This window comes from Salmo salar, chromosome 14, assembly GCF_965601325.2.
Source record: "Salmo salar chromosome 14, fSalSal1, whole genome shotgun sequence".
Lineage (NCBI taxonomy): Eukaryota > Metazoa > Chordata > Actinopteri > Salmoniformes > Salmonidae > Salmo > Salmo salar.
Window position 1 is genome coordinate 40,292,536 of NC_138304.1, and position 20,236 is coordinate 40,312,771.

At 46.2% G+C, this 20,236-nt stretch overlaps 1 protein-coding gene across 4 annotated transcripts in view; it reads left to right on the forward strand.

The window, feature by feature from the left end:
* Positions 1–20,236, forward strand: part of LOC106569513 (receptor-type tyrosine-protein phosphatase S) — a 122,364-nt gene that overhangs the window by 36,265 nt on the left and 65,863 nt on the right. For all 4 annotated transcript variants that reach the window (XM_014140942.3, XM_014140944.3, XM_082960970.1 and 1 more), the window contains exon 6: positions 6,941–7,129. In XM_014140942.3, the coding sequence (XP_013996417.2) occupies positions 6,941–7,129 (189 nt within the window). The remainder of the gene's footprint in view (positions 1–6,940; positions 7,130–20,236) is intronic.

The following is a 20,236-nucleotide window of genomic DNA, read 5'->3' on the forward strand; positions in this document are numbered from 1 at the left end:
CCATGGAGAATGAGAGCACCTCCTCCCAGCTGCCCACTGCTCTGAGGCTAGGAAACACTGTTACCACCGATAAATCCACTATAATTGAGAATTTCAATAAGCATTTCTCTACTGCTGGCCATGCTTTCTACCTGGCTACCCCTACCCCAGTCAACTGCCCGGCACCCTCCACAGCAACCCGCCAAATTCCCCACCATTTCTCCTTCACCCAAATCCAGATAGCTGATGTTCTGAAAGAGCTGCAAAATCTGGACCCATACAAATCAGCCGGGCTAGACAATCTGGACCCTCTCTTTCTAAAATTATCTGCCGAAATTGTTGCAACCCCTATTACTAGCCTGTTCAATCTCTCTTTCGTATCGTCTGAGATTCCCAAAGATTGGAAAGCTGCCACAGTCATCCCCCTCTTCAAAGGGGGTGACACTCTAGACCCAAACTGCTACAGACCTATATCTATCCTACCCTGTCTTTCTAAGGTCTTCGAAAGCCAAGTTAACAAACAGATTACCAACCATTTTGAATCCCACCATACCTTCTCCGCTATGCAATCTGGTTTCAGAGCTGGTCATGGGTGCACCTCAGCCACGCTCAAGGTCCTAAACGACATCATAACCGCCATCGATAAGAGACATTACTGTGCAGCCGTATTCATCGACCTGGCCAAGGCTTTCGACTCTGTCAATCACCACATTCTTATTGGCAGACTCGACAGCCTTGGTTTCTCAAATGATTGCCTCGCCTGGTTTACCAACAACTTCTCTGATAGAGTTCAGTATGTCAAATCAGAGGGCCTGTTGTCCGGTCCTCTGGCAGTCTCTATGGGGGTGCCACAGGGTTCAATTCTCGGGCCGACTCTCTTCTCTGTATACATCAATGATGTTGCTCTTGCTGCTGGTGATTCCCTGATCCACCTCTACGCAGACGACACCATTCTGTATACTTCTGGCCCCTCTTTGGACACTGTGTTAACTTACATCTAGACGTTCCGCTAGCGGAACACCTGCTCCAATATCCAATGATGGGCGTGGCGCGAATTACAAATTCCTCAAAAATCCCAAAACTTCCATTTTTCAAACATATGACTATTTTACACCATTTTAAAGACAAGACTCTCCTTTATCTAACCACACTGTCCGATTTCAAAAAGGCTTTACAGCGAAAACAAAACATTAGATTATGTCAGCAGAGTACCCAGCCAGAAATAATCAGACACCCATTTTTCAAGCTAGCATATAATGTCACAAAAAAACAAAACCACAGCTAAATGCAGCACTAACCTTTGATCTTCATCAGATGACACTCCTAGGACATTATGTTATACAATACATGCATGTTTTGTTCAATCAAGTTCATATTTATATCAAAAACCAGCTTTTTACATTAGCATGTGACGTTCAGAACTAGCATTCCCACCGAACACTTCCGGTGAATTTACTAAATTACTCACGATAAACGTTCACAAAAAACATAACAATTATTTTAAGAATTATAGATACAGAACTCCTTTATGCAATCGCGGTGTCCGATTTTAAAATAGCTTTTCGGTGAAAGCACATTTTGCAATATTCTGAGTAGATAGCTCGGCAATCATTGCTAGCTATTTTGACACCCACCAAGTTTGGTACTCACCAAACTCAGATTTACTATAAGAAAAATTGGATTACCTTTGCTGTTCTTTGTCAGAATGCACTCCCAGGACTTCTACTTCAATAACAAATGTTGGTTTGGTTCCAAATAATCCATAGTTATATCCAAATAGCGGCGTTTTCTTCGTGCGTGCACTATCCGAAGGGTAAAGAAAGGTGACGCGCCCGGCGCGTTTCGTGACAAATAATTTCAAAATATTCCATTACCGTACTTCGAAGCATGTCAAACGCTGTTTAAAATCAATTTTTATGCGATTTTTTTCTCGTAAAAAAGCGATAATATTCCGACCAGGAAACCCTGTTTTCGTTCAAAGACGAAAAAATAAAAACATGGAGTCGTCTCGTGCACGCGCCCCCAGTCACATTGTTCTCAGATCGACCACTATCCAAATGCGCTACTGTTTTTCAGCCATGGCCTGCAAAGTCATCATTCAACGTTCTGGCGCCTTCTGAGAGCCTATGGGAGCGTTAGAAAATGTCACGTTACAGCAGACATCCCCTGTTTTGGATAGAGATGATCAAGAAGGCCAAGAAATAGTCAGAGAGGGCGCTTCCTGTTTGGAATGATCTCAGGTTTTGGCCTGCCAAATTTGTTCTGTTATACTCACAGACACCATTCAAACAGTTTTAGAAACTTTGGAGTGTTTTCTATCCAAAGCTAATAATTATATGCATATTCTAGTTTCTGGGCAGGAGTAATAATCAGATTAAATTGGGTACGTTTTTTATCCGGCCGTGAAAATACTGCCCCCTATCCATAACAAGTTAACTAACCTCCAGACGAGCTTCAATGCCATACAACTCTCCTTCCGTGGCCTCCAACTGCTCTTAAACTCAGGTAAAACTAAATGCATGCTATTCAATCGATCACTGCCCGCACCTGCTCGCCCGTCCAGCATCACTACTTTGGACGGCTCTGACTTAGAATACGTGGACAACTACAAATACCTGGGTGTCTGGTTAGACTGTAAACTCTCCTTCCAGACTCACATTAAGCATCTCCAATCCAAAATTAAATCTAGAATCGGCTTCCTATATCGCAACAAAGCATCCTTCACTCATGCTGCCAAACATACCCTCATAAAACTGACCATCCTACCGATCCTGGACTTCGGTGATGTCATCTATAAAATAGCCTCCAACACTCTACTCAACAAACTGGATGCAGTCTATCTCAGTGCCATCCGTTTTGTCACCAAAGCCCCATACACTACCCACCATTGCGACCTGTACGCTCTCGTTGGTTTGCCCTCGCTTCATACTCGTCTCCAAAACCACTGGCTACAGGTTATCTACAAGTCTCTGCTAGGTAAAGCCCCGTCTTATCTCAGCTCACTGGTCACCATAGCAGCACCCACTCGTAGCATGCGCTCCAGCAGGTATATCTCACTGGTCACCCCCAAAGCCAATTCCTCCTTTGGTCGTCTTTCCTTCCAGTTCTCTGCTGCCAATGACTGGAACGACCTGCAAAAATCTCTGATGCTGAAGACTGATATCTCCCTCACTAGCTTTAAGCACCAGCTGTCAGAGCAGCTCACAGATCACTGCACCTGTACATAGCCCATCTGTAAACAGCCCATCTATCTACCTACCTCATCCCCATACTGTATTTATTTATTTATCTTGCTCCTTTGCACCCCAGTATCTCTACTTGCACATTCATCTTCTGCACATCTACCATTCCAGTGTTTAATTGCTATATTGTAATTACTTCGCCACCATGGCCTATTTATTGTCTTAACTTACGTCATTTGCACTCACTGTTTATAGACTTTTTGTTTTCTTTTGTTCTACTGTATTATTGACTGTATGTTTTTTTTATTCCATGTGTAACTCTGTGTTGTTGTATGTGTCGAATTGCTACGCTTTATCTTGGCCTGGTCGCAGTTGCAAATGAGAACTTGTTCTCAACTAGCCTGCCTGGTTAAATAAAGGTGAAAAAAAAAATGTAGGTGTCCAGTTGAGTTTATCTCTAAACCTAAGTAATTATACTGTGTACATTACTATATATTCTGTATTTTGTACCAATTGAGAACGTTGGTCTAATTCCCTGAGATCTGGATCTTCTCTGGAAAATTATTGTATATTTTTACTGCCAGGGTCCCTGTCTGGAAATACTGCTCTAGCAGGCCCAGGCTCTGCTGAAGGCCATGTGCTGTGTGTGACCGCAGGCACAGGTCATCTGCGAACAGCAGGCATTTAACCTCTGAATTGTGGATACTAACACCAGGGGCTGAGGATTTTTCTAGAATAGTGGCCAACACGTTGATGTAAATATTGAAGAGCGTTGGGCTCAGATTGCAGCCCTGGCAAAGGCCCCGCCCCTGGTTAAATAATTATGTTATTTTTTTGCCAATTTTGAAGCTGCAGATATTGCCAGTATTGATTTAATTATGTCATATGTTTTACCCCCTACACCACTTAAAATAATTGTATCTTTCTCTATCTCCATCTCTCTCTCTGTCTCTTTCTCTCCCTTTCCCTCGACCTCTGTGAACCTCTCTTTCTCCATTACACGCTCTCTCTCCCTCTCTCTCTCTCTCCTGGGAGGATGACAGTGGGGAACAGATGTATGAGCCATGAATATATTTCTCCTCAAGAGGCCTTGCCTTCTGACCTGGCTCTCTGCCTTCTGACCTGGCTCTCTTGCCTTCTGACCTGGCTCTCTGCCTTCTGACCTGGCTCTCTTGCCTTCTGACCTGGCTCTCTTGTCTTCCGACCTGGCTCTCTTGCCTTCCGACCAGGCTCCCTTGCCTTCCGACCAGGCTCTCTTGCCTTCCGACCTGGCTCTCTTGCCTTCCGACCAGGCTCTCTTGCCTTCCGACCAGGCTCTCTTGCCTTCCGACCAGGCTCTCTTGCCTTCCGACCAGGCTCTCTTGCCTTCCGACCTGGCTCTCTTGCCTTCCGACCTGGCTCTCTTGCCTTCCGACCTGGCTCTCTTGCCTTCCGACCTCACTCCTTCCCTCCTTTCTCTTTCTCCCTCCTGTCGATGGAGGTATCGCTGGCATCCATTCAACCAGGTCATTAGCATTGATCAGATAGGGCCGTGGGTGTTGGGGCTCATTTTGGATTCCCCCCACACACACTGATGGGTGTCCTCTGGACAGCTGGCCAGGATGTGATGAAAACCCAGTCAATGGCAGTGACAGGGGTTCTGACCTGGACATTATTTTTACTGAGTCTATTTCCTTGAGTCTCGTCTTCTTTCTTTTCCTCATCTTCCACCCCCTCTCCTCCCACTCCTGTTCCTCCCTTCCCCCTCTTTTACCTCATACTTGCCATCTTCTCCTCTCTGCATCTTACTATTTTTGCCTCCTCGTCTTCTTTCCCCCTGAGTGGGTCTTATCTGACAGGCTCTCTGAGGAGTCAGCTCTCCTCTCCTCTCCTCTCCTCTCCTCTCCTCTCCTCTCCTCTCCTCTCCTCTCCTCTCCTCTCCTCTCCTCTCCTCTCCTCTCCTCTCTCTGTACTGAAACTGAAGACAGATGTTACAGCCAGTCACACTACTGACTGGGTGGCAGGGTGAACCATGGCGGTAAGAAATAACAACTACACAGGAAGAGGTTTCATTTTTTTGGGCCTTCTTATTTTGCCCATAGATACATTTGTTAGAAACATTAGTTAGAAACTCTGTTGCGTATATGATAGAACTGAGTCCAGTTCAGGGGGTTTTGATCTAATTGACACGCAATTAGTCATGATGACAAATGTTCTATCCCAGGAGGGAACGGAAAATGGTACAGTACCCAGGTTGTGTGTGTGTGCGTTCATTTAATTGTATGCGCGTGTGTGTGCGTTCGTGTAATTGTATGTGCGGGTGTGTGCGCGTGTGGAGGAGAGGGGTGTCAGGTGGGGGAGAGAAAGGAGGAGGGAGGACTGATTGACGGATCATTATGTGGCTGGCCATCTGGACCACAGTCAGAGAGAAGCTGAAGCCAATTCACCAGAGAAAATGTGTGTGTGTGTGTGTGTGTGTGTGTGTGTGTGTGTGTGTGTGTGTGTGTGTGTGTGTGTGTGTGTGTGTGTGTGTGTGTGTGTGTGTGTGTGTGTGTGTGTGTGTGTGTGTGTGTGTGAGCGTACGCGCTGTGTCTGTACAGGTATCTGTGTACATTTTTCGGATGTATTTCTCCCCATTCCCTGATAGTATAGTATAAACACACACATACACATAACATGAAGCCCCAACGCAGTTGGACGTCCTTCCTTCTAATCGTTTGTACACTTTAACAATTAGCCAGCTAACAAGTCGTTACTACGCCCTGCGCCATGCCCCTCCCTGCTATCTGACTGCCTAATTGAGTCAGTTGTATCTGAGGAGAAACCCTGTGCATAGTTACTATGACAACACGATACGGAAGAACACAGAGGATATCAGTGTGTTCTGTTCACCTCACAGTTACACCTGACTGTCTTCATCTCAGGGACCCCGCTCTCTGTCTTCATCATGGAGCTGACACTACTACCTACTACCAGGCCTATGGCAAAAGAGGGGAGGACGGGATAGCCCACTGTCTGTAAAAGTCTGGATGTAATAAGTCAAGATATATGCCACTAAGTAAGACACTTTTTTCCAATGGGACTAACAGTACATTTTACTGTAGGATGTGTATGACCTTGGCCTTGGCCAACTGAGGAATATGTGTGTCAACAGGCCATGTTGGACAGGCCATGTTGGACAGGCCATGTTGGACAGGCCATGTTGGACAGGCCATGTTGGACAGGCCATGTTGGACAGGCCATGTTGGACAGGCCATGTTGGACAGGCCATGTTGGACAGGCCATGTTGGACAGGCCATGTTGGACAGGCCATGTTGGAGCCTGGCAGAAGAGGTATTAGCTACTGGACTGTGTTAACACAATGAGCTGGCCAGGCTCCAGGCTTATTGACTGAAGGAAGCCTTACTTACTGGATCACTTGTTTGTTTGCAAACACAGTTGACCTAATCTAGTGACCACTGGCCAGCTAGGCTAGCGAAGAGAAATAATGAATCAACAGGAATTGTAGTTTGAAGTGTGATTGCGAGTCTAGCCACCCTAGACTCTAGGTGTGGTGTGTGAGAGTGGACTCCAGATGTTATGGAGAGAGTAAATGGCATGCAACACTTACAAGGATGACTTTTATAGCAGTGAACCAACTGGACATCTATACTCCACGTTGGCACCAAACCTCAAACATTCCATGACAACAGACATTCTAAATCACATTTTCTGTGGAACTGTCTTCAGAGACAAATGGAAATTATTTGCAATGAAAAACTCTTTGAATAACAATAAATAACATTCCCCCCCCCCCCCAGAGGACCTGTTGCCGTTTGGTTTCCCCAGCATTGACATGGGTCCTCAGCTGAAGGTGGTTGAGAGGACCAGGACGGCCACCATGCTGTGTGCTGCCAGTGGCATCCCTGACCCAGAGATCTCCTGGTTCAAAGACTTCCTCCCTGTAGAGCCCAGCTCCAGCCAGGGACGCATTAAACAGCTGCGCTCAGGTAAGACAAATGGGAGTTTTTGTGTTTCTTTAATGATACATCCTCATTTCATTAAAACCTCACCCCCCCCCCCCCCTTTAAAAAACAAATATCCACTGTACTGCATTCTTACTTTGCACTCTACCCCACGATACAAAACAACACCACACATCACAATAACCAAAACCTCACCACTTCTACAACCGTACATCCAAAACATCTTCCCCAGCTGTACAGACGGCATCCCCCGACACACCATATCTCCTGAAACATCTCCACACTTTTTATCATTCTATAGAAGTCAAACTCAACCATAAGACATGCAGAGACCATCCCTTAAACACTAGTAAAGGGTATGTTATCCCCCCACCTTTGACCCTGTTCCTCCTTGTTAGCCAAATTGACAACTTTGCCAGAGCAAACAGAAAATTAAACAACACACATTTGGCCTTCTCCTTATTTGAATACCTGTACCCCATGATAAACATCCCAACAGTAAGACCCACCCCCAACCTCTCACACAGACATCCCAACAGTAAGACCCACCCCCAACCTCTCACACAGACATCCCAACAGTAAGACCCACCCCCAACCTCTCACACAGACATCCCAACAGTAAGACCCACCCCCAACCTCTCACACAGACATCCCAACATTAAGACCCACCCCCAACCTCTCACACAGACATCCCAACATTAAGACCCACCCTCAACCTCTCACACAGACATCCCAACAGTAAGACCCACCCCCAACCTCTCACACAGACATCCCAACAGTAAGACCCACCCCCAACCTCTCACACAGACATCCCAACAGTAAGACCCACCCCCAAACTCTCACACAGACATCCCAACAGTAAGACCCACCCCCAACCTCTCACACAGACATCCCAACAGTAAGACCCACCCCCCAACCTCTCACACAGACATCCCAACAGTAAGACCCACCCCCAACCTCTCACACAGACATCCCAACAGTAAGACCCACCCCCAACCTCTCACACAGACATCCCAACAGTAAGACCCACCCCCAACCTCTCACACAGACATCCCAACAGTAAGACCCACCCCCAACCTCTCACTCAGACATCACAACAGTAAGACCCACCCCCAACCTCTCACACAGCATCCCAACAGTAAGACCCACCCCCAACCTCTCACACAGACATCCCAACAGTAAGACCCACCCCCAACCTCTCACACAGACATCCCAACAGTAAGACCCACCCCCAACCTCTCACACAGACATCCCAACAGTAAGACCCACCCCCAACCTCTCACACAGACATCCCAACAGTAAGACCCACCCCCAACCTCTCACACAGACATCCCAACAGTAAGACCCACCCCCAACCTCTCACACAGACATCCCAACAGTAAGACCCACCCCCAACCTCTCACACAGACATCCCAACAGTAAGACCCACCCCCAACCTCTCACACAGACATCCCAACAGTAAGACCCACCCCCAACCTCTCACACAGACATCCCAACAGTAAGACCCACCCCCAACCTCTCACACAGACATCCCAACAGTAAGACCCACCCCCAACCTCTCACACAGACATCCCAACAGTAAGACCCACCCCCAACCTCTCACACAGACATCCCAACAGTAAGACCCACCCCCAACCTCTCACACAGACATCTCAACAGTAAGACCCACCCCCAACCTCTCACACAGACATCCCAACAGTAAGACCCACCCCCAACCTCTCACACAGACTTCCCAACAGTAAGACGCACCCCCAACCTCTCACACAGACATCCCAACAGTAAGACCCACCCCCAACCTCTCACACAGACATCCCAACAGTAAGATCCACCCCCAACCTCTCACACAGACATTCCAACAGTAAGACCCACCCCCAACCTCTCACACAGACATCCCAACAGTAAGACCCATCCCCAACCTCTCACACAGACATACCAACAGTAAGACCCACCCCCAACCTCTCACTCAGACATCCCAACAGTAAGACCCACCCCCAACCTCTCACACAGACATCCCAACAGTAAGACCCACCCCCAACCTCTCACACAGACATTCCAACAGAGACATTAATGGCATTAACCTGGCACACACAAAAAACACATGAATCACAGTTTCACTCATGACACAGAAAGGACACCCCTGCCCGACTCCCCGTTCAACCTGTGCCAACCAGCTGTTAGTGGCCAGGGCTCCATGTAGAACCCTCCACTGGAGGTCCCCTGACCTCTTTGGTACTGGGGGTTTGTATAGCCCCCTCCATCTAAAACCCACCATACTCTCCGCCCCACATACCCCCTGCCACTGATGTGCCTTCAATCCTGTTAGGCTCCTAATGTTCCTTACCTTAATGCAGAGGTTGTAGAATGCTTTACCTCCCACCTCCTCAAACTCCCACATGCTCGGAGTGTTAAAATTGACCAAGTCCCCAGTCTATGCCGTCCCCAGTCTCTGCTGTCACCTACAGTGGCGGAAACATTGGTGGCCCCTCCCCCTTTGGCCGCTCAAACACGCCCCCTTACCGGCTCAGACAGTGCCTCCTGGACCTCCTCCAGGAATCTCTCCAGCAGCCTAAGAGATGTTAGTCATGTTTGTTGTGCTAGGACTTCCGGGGTTTTCCACCCCTCCTGCCCCAGCAGCCGCAGGTCACCCAGCGTTAGTAAACCCGCTGCCATCAGTCGCTTCCGCAGGGTGGCCTACTGAACCGTTCTCTAAAGGATGGCTGGGTTGTGGAACATCGGCTCCTCCCACACCCACAGCTCTTCAGCCTCATGAGGAATAGCTGCCGGTCCAACGCTAATCCGCCAGCTCTGCTCAGCAGCACGCGTGCTGGTTCCCTCCAGGCGACATCAGTATGGTACAGCAGTCTCTGCGCCGCCTTTAGCTAGAATGCAGCCACCCTGCTCTCCAGTTCCACCAGGCCCTGTCCTCCTTTCTTTACCAAACTGTGGGACAGACTATGTTTGATCCCACACTCGGAGCTCTGACTCTCTTTTGGTTACACAGACTTTTGGCCTCCCATCCTGTTCTAACCACCTCTCGCCAGCTTTGTATTCATGTTACCTGATGAAATTGCTGTACAATATGATCTTGTTGCCATCTGATGCACATTCAGATGTCGTAAATCAGCACTGCAGAGCTGTCCCTCTACTATGCCGTGCCTTGATTGTGTTACTGTTGATGATATCTGGAAATGTGCATATACACCATGACCCATCTACTGTTGCTAGCCCCAATTCTGACTTGTGCTCTGAAATCTGCTTCACTGATTTCTGCTCTCGTAAAAGCCTGGGTTTTCCGCACGTTAACGCTAGAAGCTTATTACCTAAAATGGATCAATTGAAAGTGTGGGTTCACAGCTCCAATCCAAATATGTTGGTCATTACTGAGACGTGGTTAAGGAAGACTGTTTTGAATACTGATGTTAACATTTCTGGTTATAACCTTTTTCGGAAAGACAGATCTTCCAAAGGTGGGGGAGTGGCAATCTTTACCAAGGATCAACTTCAGTGCTCGGTTGTCTCCACCAAGTCTGTCCCCAAACAATTTGATTTGCTGGTTTTAAGCATTAAACTTTCAAATAGTTCTTTGTTGACTGTTGCTGGGTGCTATCGTCCTCCATCAGCACCAGCCTGTACCCTACCTGCCCTAAGCTCTCTCCTGGCCCCTTACACTAAGTCTGAATTTGCCCTTACGCCAAGTCCTAAAGCAATGGGAGTCCCTAAATCTTTCTCAGACTATTACCAATCCCACACGGTATGACTCCGAACACCCAGAAAAGGCTACTCTCCTCAATGTTATCCTCACAAATAATCATGATGGGTATCAGTCTGGTGTTTTCTGTAATGACCTTAGTGACCACTGTTTTTACACCTTGCGTTCGTAATGGCTGCTCAGTGAAACGACCTGTCCTGATTTGTCATAGACGCTTGCTAAGAAACGTAATGAGCAAGCCTTCCTTCATGAACTGGCCTCTGTAAAATGGTTGGACCTTCTTTTTTGATATTTTCAGTGGTATTGTTAGCAAACACACGCCCATAAAGAAAATGAGAATAAAAAACAGGTTCAGCCCCTGGTTCGACCGTGATCTTGCAGAGTTACTCTACCTCAAGAATTGCATTTGCCGAAAGGCTTGGCACACACATACTCCGGCTGACTGGCTATCATTCAGGCAAATGAGAAATAAGCGCACTCAGGCTATCCGGAAGGACAAAGTTAATTACTTTAAGGAGCAGTTCTCTCTCTGTGGGTCTAACCCCAAGAAGTTCTGGAAAACGGTTAAAGGCCAGGAGAATAAACCCTCCTCCTCACAGCTGCCCATGTTCCTTAATGTTGATGATGTGGTTGTTACTGACAAGAAGCACATGGCTGAGCTCTTTAATAATCACCACTTCATTAGGTCAGGATTCCTATTTGACTCAGCCATGCTTCCTTGACCGTCCAACATTTCCTCATCTCCCACCCCTTCTAATGCAACTATCTCCCATGCTTATCCCCCTCCCTCTTTTCCCCTGCCCTGCTACAAAGTTTCTCCCTGCAGGCAGTCTCTGAGTCTGAGGTGCTAAAGGAGCTCCTTAAACTTGACACCAAAAAAACGTCTGGGTCAGATGGTTTGGACCCTTTCTTCTTTTAGGTTGCTGCCGCTATCATCGCCAAGCCTATCTCAAACCTTTTTAACCTGTCTCTCCTTTCTGAGGAGATTCCCATGCTTGGAAGGCAGCCACGGTTCGTCCTTTATTTAAAGGGGGAGATCAAGCTGATTGTAACTGTTATTGGCCTATTACTATTTTGCCCTGTTTATCAAAAGTGTTGGAAAACTTGTCAATAATCAACTGACTGGCTTTCTTGATGTCTATAGTATTCTCTCTGGTATGCAATCTGGTTTCCACTCAGGTTATGGATGTGTTACTGCAACCTTAAAGGTGCTCAATGATGTCACCATTGCTCTTGATTCTAAGCAATATTGTGCTGCTATTTTTATTGACTTGGCCAAAGCTTTTGATACGGTAGACCATTCTATTCTTGTGGGCCGGCTAAGGAGTATTGGTGTCTCTGAGGGGTCTTTGGGCTGGTTTGCTAACTACCTCTCTCAAAGAGTGCAGTGTATAAAGTCAGAAAATCTGCTGTATCAGTCACCTCCTGTCACTAAGGGAGTGCCCCAAGGCTTGATCCTACGCCCCACGCTCTTTTCAATTTACATCAACAACATCGCTCAGGCAGTAGGAAGCTCTCTCATCCATTTATATGCAGATGATAGTCTTATACTCAGCTGGCCCTTCCCCGGATTTTGTGTTAAATGCTCAACAACAAAGCTTTCTTACTGTCCAACAAGCTTTCTCTACCCTTAACCTTGTTCTGAACACCTCCAAAACAAAGGTCATGTGGTTTGGTAAGAAGAATGCCCCTCCTCCCACAGGTGTTATTACTACCTCTGAGGGTTTAGAGCTTGAGGTAGTCACTTCATACAAGTACTTGGGAGTCTGGCTAGACGGTGCACTGTCCTTCTCTCAGCACATATCAAAGCTGCAGGCTATAGTTAAATCTAGACCTGGTTTCCTCTATCATAATCGCTCCTCTTTCACCCCAGCTGTCAAATTAACTCTGATTCAGATGACCATCCTACCCATGCTAGCTTACGGAGACATAATTTATAGATCGGCAGGTAACGGTGCTCTCAAGCGGCTAGATGTTCTTTACCTTTCGACCATCAGATTTGCCACCAATGCTCCTTATAGGGCACATCACTGCACTCTATACTCCTCTGTAAACTGGTCATCTCTGTATACCCGTCACAAGACCCACTGGTTGATGCTTATTTATAAAACCCTCTTAGGCCTCACTCCCCCCTATCTGAGATATCTACTGCAGCCCTCATCCTCCACATACAACACCCATTCTGCCAGTTACATTCTGTTAAAGGTCCCCGAAGCACACACAAACACTCAAACGGGACAGTTTTATCTCAATCTCATCATTCAGACTCAATCATGGACACTCTTACTGACAGTTGTGGCTGCTTTGTGTGATGTATTGTTGCCTCTACCTTCTTGCCCTTTGTGTTGTTGTCTGTGCCCAATAATGTTTGTACCATGTTTTGTGCTGCTACCATGTTGTGTTTCTTCCATGTTGTTATGTTGTATTGCTACCATGCTGTGTTGTCATGTGTAGCTGCCTTGCTATGTTGTTGTCTTAGGTCTCTCTTCATGTGGTGTTGTCACAATTGTTGTGATGTGTGTTTTGTCCTATATTTATGTTGTATTTATTTTTAATTTTTAATCCCAGGCCTCCGTCCCCGCAGGAGACCTTTTGCCTTTTGGTAGGCCATCATTGTAAATAAGAATTTGTTCTTAACTGACTTGCCGAGTTAAATAAAGGTTACATAAAAATAAATAAAATAAATTTGCGTACGGACAACCTCAGCCAGTGATGGCCCGACCAGAAGAAATCCACCAGCTTGCGGGGGGATTGAGGACAGCCAGTTTATGCCACAGGGAAGGTGCCGCCAGATTGTTCATTATCAGCACTCTCCCTCTATATGACACTTGGGACAGGAGCCACCTCCACCTGGCCAGTCTTGATACCACTGCCTGTGACAGCCCCTCTCAGTTCTTCCTGACCCACCTCTCTGAGCCCAGGTACACCCCCAACATTTTAAGCCCTTCACAACCCCACTGCAAACATCCTGGAAGTGGCCCTATCCATCCATGCCCCACATAACAGAGCTTTGCTCTTGCCCCAGTTCACCTTAGCTGACGAAGCTCCCTCGTACAACTTCAAACTAGTCTCTAGTGCCTGCATATCCTGCCCATCCCTGACCATCACAGAAATGTAATCTGCATACGCCGACACTTTTATGCTTGTCAACACACCCATGCCTGTCCAGCACACTCCCTGCAGTCTCCTGTGTATGAGGCCCAAAACAGGCTCAATGGCTAGTGTATATAACTGCTCCGACTGAGGACATCCTTGTCTAATGCCCCGCCTCACCCAGACTGGCCTACTGATCCCCCCTGCCACCTTGACCATACATGATGCCCCAGCATACAACATCTTCACACAGGTCAAAAACCTTTCCCCAAACCCAAACACCGACATCACATTTAACAGATACTCATGGTCCACTCTATCAAAAGCGTTCTCTTGGTCGAAAGAGACATGTCCAAAGTTCACATTAGAACCTCTCGACAAGTCCAACATGTCCCCGACTAAGAACATGTTGTCCGTGATTGAGCGTCCCAGTACACAACATGTCTGGTTCTTGTGTACTATAGAGTCCAGATGGGACTTCCGTCTGTTAGCGAGGACCTTGGCAAATATCTTGTAGTCCACACAGAGCAATGCCACAGGCCTCCAGTTCTTAAGTTCATGTAGTCCTCTTTTTTGGGCAGGAGAGTCAGAACCGCCCGATGGCAGCATATCGGCAACTATCCTACACCGACGCACTCACGCAACACACAAAAGAAGTCCGGTTCAATTAGATTTGTTTTTATAAAACTCCCCTGGGAGTCCATCGACTCCCGGTGCACGGCCGGGGAACATCTGGGTTACGGCCTCTGCCAGTTCATGGGACAACAGGGGAATGTCAATTTCATCCCTCTGTGCCAGAGAGAGCTCAGGGAGTTCTGCAAACAAAACCTGTGCACACATAGGATCACACAGCTCTGCCCTATACAACTCAGTATAAAACTCCACAGTCCGCTCCCGCATCTCCCCCACCACAGAGGTCACCCACCCATCCGACAGCTGCAGACAACGCATACCCTTGGCTTCACCGCTCTGTCTATCCAACCCAAAGAAGAAGGAAGTGGGAGCATCCATCTCCTTGAGCATGGAGAACCTAGCTCTTACACGTGCTCCATTTGCTTTAACCTGGAAAAAACTAAATTAGCCTGGAGGCGTACATTGCCCTGCCCAACCAGCTCTACCTTCAATTAACCCTGATACTACGCTCGAGTTCCGCACAATACTCTCCTAGCCTCTGAGGATGAGAGAGCTGTATACTGTTGACAGAAAAGCAGAATTTGGACTTTTCCCACATCTCACCATTGACTCAGAGACTCATACTCCTCTCTTCGCTGCCCCCACCTTTCCCAAAAAGTCTGGAAACCTGGGAAAAAAGTGTCAACTTGTAAGAACTTTACATTAAACTTACAATAGGATGCCTGCCGAGGTCCTGGTGAAATAGACAGCCGAGCCATGGTTATGTGGTGATCTGAAAAACCCACAGGGAGAATGGTAGCGCCCAACAGCCTATTGCTCTGATTCCTTGACATGTAAAACTGATCGAGTCTGGCTGCACTCACCCTAGCCCCAAAGACCTTCACACATGTATACTGTCTTGTGTTGGGATGTCTTGTTCTCCAAACATCCACTTGGTCAAACTGCTTAATGATGTCCCTTAACACCTCCACTGAGCCTGAATGAGGCTCCTCCCCATTTCTGTCTTTCGTTAAATCCATCGTACAGTTCCAGTCCTCGCCGACCACCAGTGTCCCCTCAGGCTCTACCTGTGAGAGTTCCTGTTTAAGACACCCAAACAGACACCCCCTCTCTCTCCCTGTGTTAGGCGCATACACATTTATAAGGACAAAACCCCTGTTGTTAATTTCTGCTCTTACTACAAGCAGTCTACCCCTACACACCTCCTTTGAGGAACACATTTGTACAGCCAGACCCGGTGGTAAAAAGGACTGCCTCTCCTGCACTAACATTTGTTCTATGGCTCAGCACACTTTCCCCTTTCCACCAGAGCCGCCAATCGACTTAATTCTCCACATCACTATGTGTCTCCTGCAGAAACACACCTGTACTTTTTTTGGTTTGACATATTCACCCAACAGACTCCTCTTTCCATTAAAGAAATATGAATCTAAATAGTAAACAGTGTCTGAAGGTAGACCCTTACGCACGGTTGTGACACACTTCCTTAACCTAAAACGTTTCCTGGGTGAGAGGACACCATGCCACTCATTTTTCATAGCGTGTTGTACTGATCTTACAAACTTTCCCGGATCGCAAAAAAAAGCTTAAAGATTAACCTTTTTCCCTTTAGTCTCATTCAGGGACCTTGACAGTTCCCTCACTGTGTACTTTGACCCCTCTGCCTGACTGGCTGTCAGCTCTGGACCCACTGAGGAGGAGTCTGAAAAGAAAGCCTCCTCATCATCCTTTTCCTCAGACTCACCTTCCTTCTCCTCATCTCCATCTTCCATCCTGACCACCTGCCCTAGTCGGGGACAGAAAACCGCTAGCAAACGTACTAAACCGACTCAGCTCTTTCTGGATTTGAACATCCCTAGTCGAAGGAGTCAAAAGACGAGAAATCAGCAGCAACACATTCAAACTAACTGTGTGTCAACTCCACCATAGAAAATAAAACATTTAAGAAAAGACCAAGGAAAGAATCAAGAAAATAAGCAAGGACAGAGCCCTCCACATGACCTCTCAACTACAAAAAACTCCCAGCATGCACTGAGAGAGAGAACAACTCTCGATTGACTTCTAGGTTAGCTGAGTAGCCTACAGCACAAGCTGTATATTTGAACTAATGTTCATAGTTCACTACTTGAAGCCCGCTTCCAGTTCAAGGTAGTTTGTTTCTACTATGTGTCTGGAGAGAGCTGAGCATTTATACACAAAGCGTCTCAGAGTTGGAATACTGCTCTAGGATCTGTCCATGAAATGCTATTAATTACGATCAAAAAGGCTACACTGATCCTTGATCAGCACTCCTAGTCTGAGATGCTTTGTGGATATGGGCCCAGGCTTATTGTCTGGGCATGTCTGACTCAGAATGCATCAGAGATAGGAGGGTGACAGAACAACAAAAGGACTCTTGAGTTACATTCACATTTTATGAGTTCCCCTGTCCTAACATTTTTGAATCAGGCTCAGTACCGTGTGTTCTGACGTGTCCATCTCTGTGTCATATTTCTCTCTTTCCATCCTGAGTTTTTGTGTTTGTCTTGTATTTTCATCTACAAGTGGATAATGTGGTTTGAATAATTCTTATATCAGATGTATATACAGTATGAACATATACACAGAATCATACAGTACGTGAACAATTCAAAATGACAAATAAACCCTAATCCAACACTCTTGATATAAAGAACACATTAGAATGACCTTGAATGTCCCTGATGGGACACACCACACAAACAACACGATGGGAGTGCAAAGCCACATGGAGAACATGCTCCATGCATACTGTAACTAAACAAAACTACTGTTTTGTTTTCTTTTTGTTCCTCTCTATAATCTTCAACAGCTTTTGGTAAGTATTACTCTTACCCTAGCCATGCCCAAACCCTTAGGCTATGTCCATAAGACTACAGTCACTCCAACATTAAAGCAGTGTTCCCCAAATGGTGGTTCAGGACCACCGCAAGTTCCTTTTTGGTTATAGGTCACAGTTAAGGACTGGACTGTGACTAGAAACATGATTTTGTTTATTTGGATGGTCACAAGGCAAACAAGTTTGAGGACCACTGCATTAAATTTCCTTTAAGATACTGAGTGAGTCCCTCTACAGTTCCTTTCTGTCCAGCTGGTCCCTCTCCTTGCTAGGCTTAGAGTGTCTCCACACACACACACCACACACACACACACACACACACACACACACACACACACACACACACACACACACACACACACACACACACACACACACACACACACACACACACACACACACACACACACACACATCCATCCATCATCTCCCTGAAAGGGGTATAGTGATGCATATGGTCCAAGAGTCCTAGTCTTCAAAAGTGGTGTCTATTTTCTACAGCCATCTGTTGTGTAGATCCTTCCAGCCATATGCATTAGGAGAATTCTGTAGGCCAATCCTCCTCATCAAATTGGGATTGAGGCTTGCAGAATTACCCCTAATGTATAACTTGGGATTCACACAACAGATGGTGTGCAATATGGACTCAGTTTGACATTACACCACGTTTGACATGTGAAATTGCCCGACAAATGTTGGATTTGGGTTAACTATCCCTTGGGTTAGTGATGATGGACTGACATCTCTCCTATTCAATTTTTTTTGGGCGGACACACACACACACACACACACACACACACACACACACACACACACACACACACACACACACACACACACACACACACACACACACACACACACACACACACACTAAAAAGACATGATCAACTCCAAAAAATCTGGACTCCACCCCCCACTAGATCAGTCATTCACAACTGTCTGAGTGGCTGATTTTCCTGTTTTCCCCACCCTGGTTTCCTACAGTGAGGGGGAAAAGTATTTGATCCCCTGCTGATTTTGTATGTTTGCCTACTGACAAAGACATGATCGGTCTATAATTTTAATGGTAGGTTTATTTGAACAGTGAGAGACAGAATAACAAGAGCTAGATGACTAAAATGTTTTAAAAAATCCAGAAAAACGCATGTAAAAAATGTTATAAATTGATTTGCATTTTAATGAGGAAAATAAGTATTTGACCCCCTCTCAATCAGAAAGATTTCTGGCTCCCAGGTGTCTTTTATACAGGTAACGAGCTAAGATTAGGAGCACACTCTTAAAGGGAGTGCTGCTAATCTCAGTTTGTTACCTGTATAAAAGACACCTGTCCACAGAAGCAATATATCAATCAGATTCCAAACTCTCCACCATGGCCAAGACCAAAGAGCTCTCCAAGGATGTCAGGGTCAAGATTGTAGACCTACACAAGGCTGGAATGGGCTACAAGACCATCGCCAAGCAGCTTGTTGAGAAGGTGACAACAGTTGGTGCGATTATTCGCAAATGGAAGAAACACAAAAGAACTGTCAATCTCCCTCGGCCTGGGGCTCCATGCAAGATCTCACCTTGTGGGGTTGCAATGATCATGAGAACGGTGAGGAATCAGCCCAGAACTACACGGGAGGATCTTGTCAATGATCTCAAGGCAGCTGGGACCATAGTCACCAAGAAAACAATTGGTAACACACTGCGCCGTGAAGGACTGAAATCCTGCAGCAACCGCAAGGTCCTCCTGCTCAAGAAAGCACATATTCATGCCCGTCTGAAGTTTGCCAATGAACATCTGAATGATTCAGAGGACAACTGGGTCAAATCTTGGGTGAGAACCTCCTTCCCTCAGCCAGGGCATTGAAAATGGGTCGTGGATGGGTATTCCAGCATGACAATGACCCAAAACACACGGCCAAGGCAACAAAGGAGTGGCTCAAGAAGAAGCACATTAAGGTCCTGGAGTGGCCTAACCAGTCTCCAGACCTTAATCCCATAGAAAATCTGTGGAGGGAGCTGAAGGTTCGAGTTGCCAAACGTCAGCCTCGAAACCTTAATGACTTGGAGAAGATCAGCAAAGAGAAATGGGACAAAATCCCTCCTGAGATGTGTGCAAACCCGGTGGCAAACTACAAGAAACGTCTGACCTTTGTGATTGCCAACAAGGGTTTTGCCACCAAGTACTGAGTCAGGTTTTGCAGAGGGGTCAAATACTTATTTCCCTCATTAAAATGCAAATCAATTTATAACATTTTTGGCATGTGTTTTTATGGATTTTTTTGTTGTTATTCTGTCTCTCACTGTTCAAATAAACCTACCATTAAAATGATAGACTGATCATTTCTTTGTCAGTGGGCAAACGTACAAAATCAGCAGGGAATCAAATACTTTTTTCCCTCACTGTATATACCTTACCACTGTCAACCACTTGAATTGATGTTGTGTGTGTGTGTGTGTGTGTGTGTGTGTGTGTGTGTGTGTGTGTGTGTGTATCCATCCATCTGTGTTTGTCTGCGTCTATGAGCGTGTGTGTGTCTGTGTTTCATGATGTGTTGTCTCAAGGAGAGTGTGTTTTAATGCTGTAGGGTTCTCTCTCTACCTCCCTCCCTCTCTTTACCTTCCCCACATGAAAAAAAGACTACAGTTTACTATAGAATACTACAGTACTTACTATAGAATTCTGTAGTAAACTCTAGTATACTGTAGAATACTATACTACACACTGTAGTATCCTTCGATCAAGTGTAGTACTTACTTGTTGTAGTATACTGTAGAATACTATAGTAAACACTATAGTATTATCAGAAAAAAAGCACTGTAGTAAATACAGTATTAAATACAGTATTGT